The sequence below is a fragment of the Nanorana parkeri genome, unplaced genomic scaffold (assembly GCF_000935625.1).
Source record: "Nanorana parkeri isolate BGI_ZX_2015 unplaced genomic scaffold, ASM93562v1 scaffold186, whole genome shotgun sequence".
Taxonomy (NCBI): domain Eukaryota; kingdom Metazoa; phylum Chordata; class Amphibia; order Anura; family Dicroglossidae; genus Nanorana; species Nanorana parkeri.
In genome coordinates, this window is record NW_017306454.1 from 816,390 (window position 1) to 821,195 (window position 4,806).

Consider the following 4,806-nt stretch of genomic DNA (forward strand, 5'->3'; position numbering starts at 1 on the left):
AAAAGGACGACCTAAAAAGAAGAGGTGGGGGGGGGGGGGGGGGAAGGTTTCCACAGCTGATGAGATAAAGGTACATGCTGCGTGGAAGTGAGTCACATGTTTAATAAAGCATAACAATAAAGCAAAACAATGACATACTTTTTGTCGGAGGTGGATTTCTTTTTAGTTTTCTTCACATTGACTTCTAAAAGGAAGAAGAATCATATTAAAAATAAGCAAGGTATTCCGTTTATCGGGTAAGACACCATTCACAAATATTAACTGAAAAAGAGCAAAAAAAAAAACCAAAAATGTCAAAACGTCAGTTGGAAGGCATTTCCTGGCTATTCTGAAGAGGTCTCACTCTACCTTCCACAGTATAGATGAAGTGCCACATTGCACCAAGTTCTCGAGTCTGTATATAAAAAGGGTTCCCAAAATTCCTTCTAAAATATTATTTTTTTATTATAAAGGGTGTAACAGGAGGAGCTGGAACACAATAAGGTGCTTGGTGAACACTCAAAACTCTGAGGTGGACAAGAACTCTTGACAGGGAGTTCTTGCTACCAGACCTACAGGTGTATTTATACTCAAATAATTATACTCAAATAATTAGAATATCGTGCAAAAGTTCATTTATTTCACTAATGCAACTTAAAAGGTGAAACTAATATATGAGATAGACTCATTACATGCAAAGCAAGATAATTCAAGCCGTGATTTGTCATAATTGTGATGATTATGGCTTACAGCTCATGAAAACACAGATCCACAATCTCAGAACATTTTTGGCAGTGTGGGCAGGTGCCAAGTCCTGCTGGAAAATGAAGTCAGCATCCCCATAGAGCTCGTCTGCGGAAGGAAGCATGAAGTGCTCCAAAATCTCCTGGTAGACGGCTAAGTTGCATTAGTGAAATAAATGAACTTTTGCACGATATTCTAATTTTTCAAGTTTCACCTGTATAAGAAGCCAAGGGCTTGGAGTGGACTGGCCCTGGTACAACTTACACATTATAAACATGGGAGACAACACCCTGGAGGTCAAATATGCACGCACGCACGAACAGCGTGAACAGAAATAAGATTTTCTCTACCTGCCGCCTCTTTCAATTTTTTAAACTTGCTGTGCTGTTGGACCAAGTCTCGGATACCCTCCTGGGAGTCTCTGCACAATTCCTGTGCTTTCTCATTGGATGCAATTGCGTGCTCCATTTCTCCTAGGGCAAACAGAGCTTCACAAAACCTGTAATGACCCTGGTTTTTAAGAAAAAAAAGGCAATGCTTTAGCAAGCACATAAAATACTAACACTGATTATGTATAATTGAGAAAATGTATCCAATCAAAGGCTTCATATCAGAAATAGATATAGTTACAAATGTTACAATCAATCATAAATAAAAGAAATGTATCCTGTTCTTAACTTGCCAAGGTAAAAGGCAAACAGATGGTACCCCCAGCTCCTTATATTTCTGGCACAAGGATCTCTAAACCAAAAGGACTAGCTAACCTAACTCCACCTCCTTGAGATGGATACTTAACTCCCAATTGTGCCTGCTTCTACTTGTAGATAATACAAAATCACCTGCACTCCATACAGCGTACAGACCGTGGATGAGAGGTTGGTGCTTGAAGTGACAACACGGATGGCGCCGTGTCAGATACAGTCCATAATACAGTCAGATACAGTCCATTGGTCACTATGTTGCCCAGAAGAAGGGACCTTGGGTGGCCCCAAAATGTTGGCTGTTTGACGCATGTGACAATTTAATAAAAAGTGCTTTTACTTCTTGCACATATCGAGTGCTGGTGACTTCTATTATGGACCGCTTCTACTTGTATACATCACAGACAGACGATCTTTAGTGAGCTGGCTGTGCTTACGCAGTAGCTTCCCATATGGTTTTATAAGGTCCTGTCACAAGCATCTCCTGCCTCAGTAGACCATCCTATAGAACCCTATGAAATGCCAATAAACTGAAGATTTGCTGGCTGGAATGCAAGCAAACACCTGTTGACGTAACTGCAAGTGACGTATGTATTGGCTGAGGAGAGGATAGGCTCGTTTTGCACGGGACCGTTCCCACGGTAAACAAAAAAAAATTAAAAATAAGTGCACTTTGAAAGTGCACAAACCCTTTAACCCTTAAGCTGCCGCCGATGTATACCGTAAGGTACAGCGGGTCCCATAGGCAGCCAAAAGTATGTTTACATGTGTAAAGCTGTCAGCTTTACACTGAAAATGATTCCATCTTTAAAGCCGCCTGATCGCTTCCACATACTGTCAAACGTGTGCACCTCCGCCAACCCCACGGGTCCTTTAGGGGTATTGATCAAGCCAGGTCTAAACTGAAAGGTGGGCCTACACATGTGCTGAACAGCCTAGAGATTAGGTGGACTCACACACTTTAAAAAACACAGCTTTTTAATTAAACTTAAATTCTAATTTGATTTATTGTGATTTTGCTTTCGCTCCGTGACAATCTACTTATTGTATATATTGTTGGAAACCACATACATGTAATATTTTTGCATTATTTCATATGTAATATTTTTATTCCATCCCATAGTAAATAAGCAGGTGGCTACCACCCCAGCATAGGAGTATTAGCCCTCATTCACACGAGAAACGGCCGAACCGTAGAGATCCGTGCACAGCCGTATCGGGCAGATCCCGGGAAGGACAGGTACTGCGTGTGATTACAGACGGCAGCCTGTCCTTCTCTATGGAAGTGCGTGGCCGTGCGCCGTCCTATGCTCACCCGAACTGCACATGGGTGCGGGTGTCTGTACTCGTACGCTGAAGGGATGGATCCTGTCTGCGTCGGAGCAGGGACACCCGCGCAGACGTGCAGTTCGGGTGAGCGTAGGACGGCGTACAGCCATGTACTCCCATGGAGAAAGACAGGCTGCTGCGTACAAAATCACACGCAGCACATGTCCTTCCCGGGATCTGCCCGATAAGGCCGTGCACACAGCACGGATCTGTATGGGCCGGCCGTTTCTCATGTGAATGAGGCCTTAAAGTGGATATGAGGGCTTATTAAGTGGTTACACTGATTAAGTGTCTGAAGGGACATGAAACTGGTCGTTGATTTTTTAGCTCCTTTGTGCTGCAGTTATTAAAGAATATCCAAGTCCAACGTCAGCAAAATTTTATTTTTCCAAGTTTTCGTGGAGAAAAATAAAAAAACCCTGCACAGGTATCCATCAACAAATGGAACGATTACACTTACCTTCGGCCAGGTGTTTCTAAGTATAACTGCTTTCTTTCCATCTGCCAAAGCCTTCCTGTAACAAAGATCAGTGAGAATTATTATTAACAACCGTTTAAAAAAATATGTATTTTCCTTTAACATCTGCGTATCTGGCTTCCTTTTAACTAGAGACCATTTATACAACTGTAAAACAAGAAACTCCCCATGGTCCATTTATGAAATCTGGGAGGAAAGGGACCATGACTCAGGTTCCAGTTAATATTTCACTGTTGGCTGTTAGAAAATGATTAAATGAGGCCAATCGGCTGCACTTTTTTTTCCTTCTTTCGTTTTGCACTTAAGCCTGTATGTAGTGCTTGTTGTGAACGTTTTTTCTTTCCCTTTTTTTGTTGCTTATATTGAGGATTTACTGAAATAGAGGAAGGTTTCCCCAGCAAATGAAGGCCAAACAGCAGTTACAATTCAGAAAATCTGTCACACAAGTAGGGCCGGATTTACTCTCCCTGCCGCCCCAAGGCCAGGCTCAGCGATACGCCCGCCCTCCCCGCGCGCCAATCCCCTCCCTTCCCATCAATAGAGAATAGCAACCAGATGGCAGGGCGGCGGGGTTAGTTTCAATTATTTTTTACTCTTTCTTTTTTTTAAACTATCAAATTTTTTTTATTTCATTATTTCTTATTTTTTAAAATGTTTAATTATTTTTTATCAATGTAATTTTTTAGATTTTTATTTATCTTATTTACTTTTTTATAATTTTTTTATCTTATTATTTTTTACAATTATTTTCTTATTTTTTAATAATTTGTTTCTTATTATTTTTTACTTTAATCACCTTTTAATTTTTTTTATTTAATTTCATATTTTGTTTTAGTTTTTTTTTATTTATCAATTTACATTTTTTTTCCACCTAACTTTATTGCTATCACACAGAAGAATGTCGCCGAGTTCACATGTAAACGAACAATCGGCTGCCTCACTCTACATTTAGTCCTGCTAGTGCAAAGCAGGACTAAAATGGAGAGGGCAACTTACCGCTGTTGGGATAACAAGGTTACAATGGAGAATTATCACCGTGTTGCCCTGCGTAACCTAACAGACCATCGTGTAATATGTGAATTATACACTATAAAAGAACAGTGTGTAATTTCTCCGGATATGGATTGATAAAGCAAGCCTTTATTAGGTATTACCCGGATATGGTCCGTGTGCAGATCCTGTCACCCTGTGTCTGGTACTCTTTATAACAAAATGGTGTACGTGTTGTTCCTATGAGTGTTTCACATCTTTCTGTCATGTACTGAAACTAGAATAAAGATCATTACAGAACGGACAAACAAGCCTATATTAGGATAACCGGATATAGGCCGTATGTAAGTTAAGATGTGTTTCTTCCTAAACTGCTTACGTGTTATTTTAAGCAAAGATAAGACCTATAACCATATATGGTACCATAACCATTTCTTTGTCTGAGGTGTATATAAACCGAGACCCGACGTCAATAAAATGAGCATATTGTGACTATCAAATCGTGTCTGTCATTTTGTGCTCCCGGAGCTCTGATAAGGGATTTCTCTGGTTGGTCCGATTAAAGGAGTCCACGTACCCTAACAA

General features: G+C 40.4%; 1 protein-coding gene across 1 annotated transcript in view; it reads right to left on the reverse strand.

Moving 5' to 3' along the window:
- The window catches only part of TTC3 (tetratricopeptide repeat domain 3), an 85,113-nt gene that overhangs the window by 55,486 nt on the left and 24,821 nt on the right, over positions 1-4,806 (reverse strand). Inside the window, 3 exon segments of the mRNA XM_018555138.1 lie at positions 139-184; positions 1,074-1,233; positions 3,214-3,268. Of these exon segments, the coding sequence (XP_018410640.1) occupies positions 139-184; positions 1,074-1,233; positions 3,214-3,268 (261 nt within the window).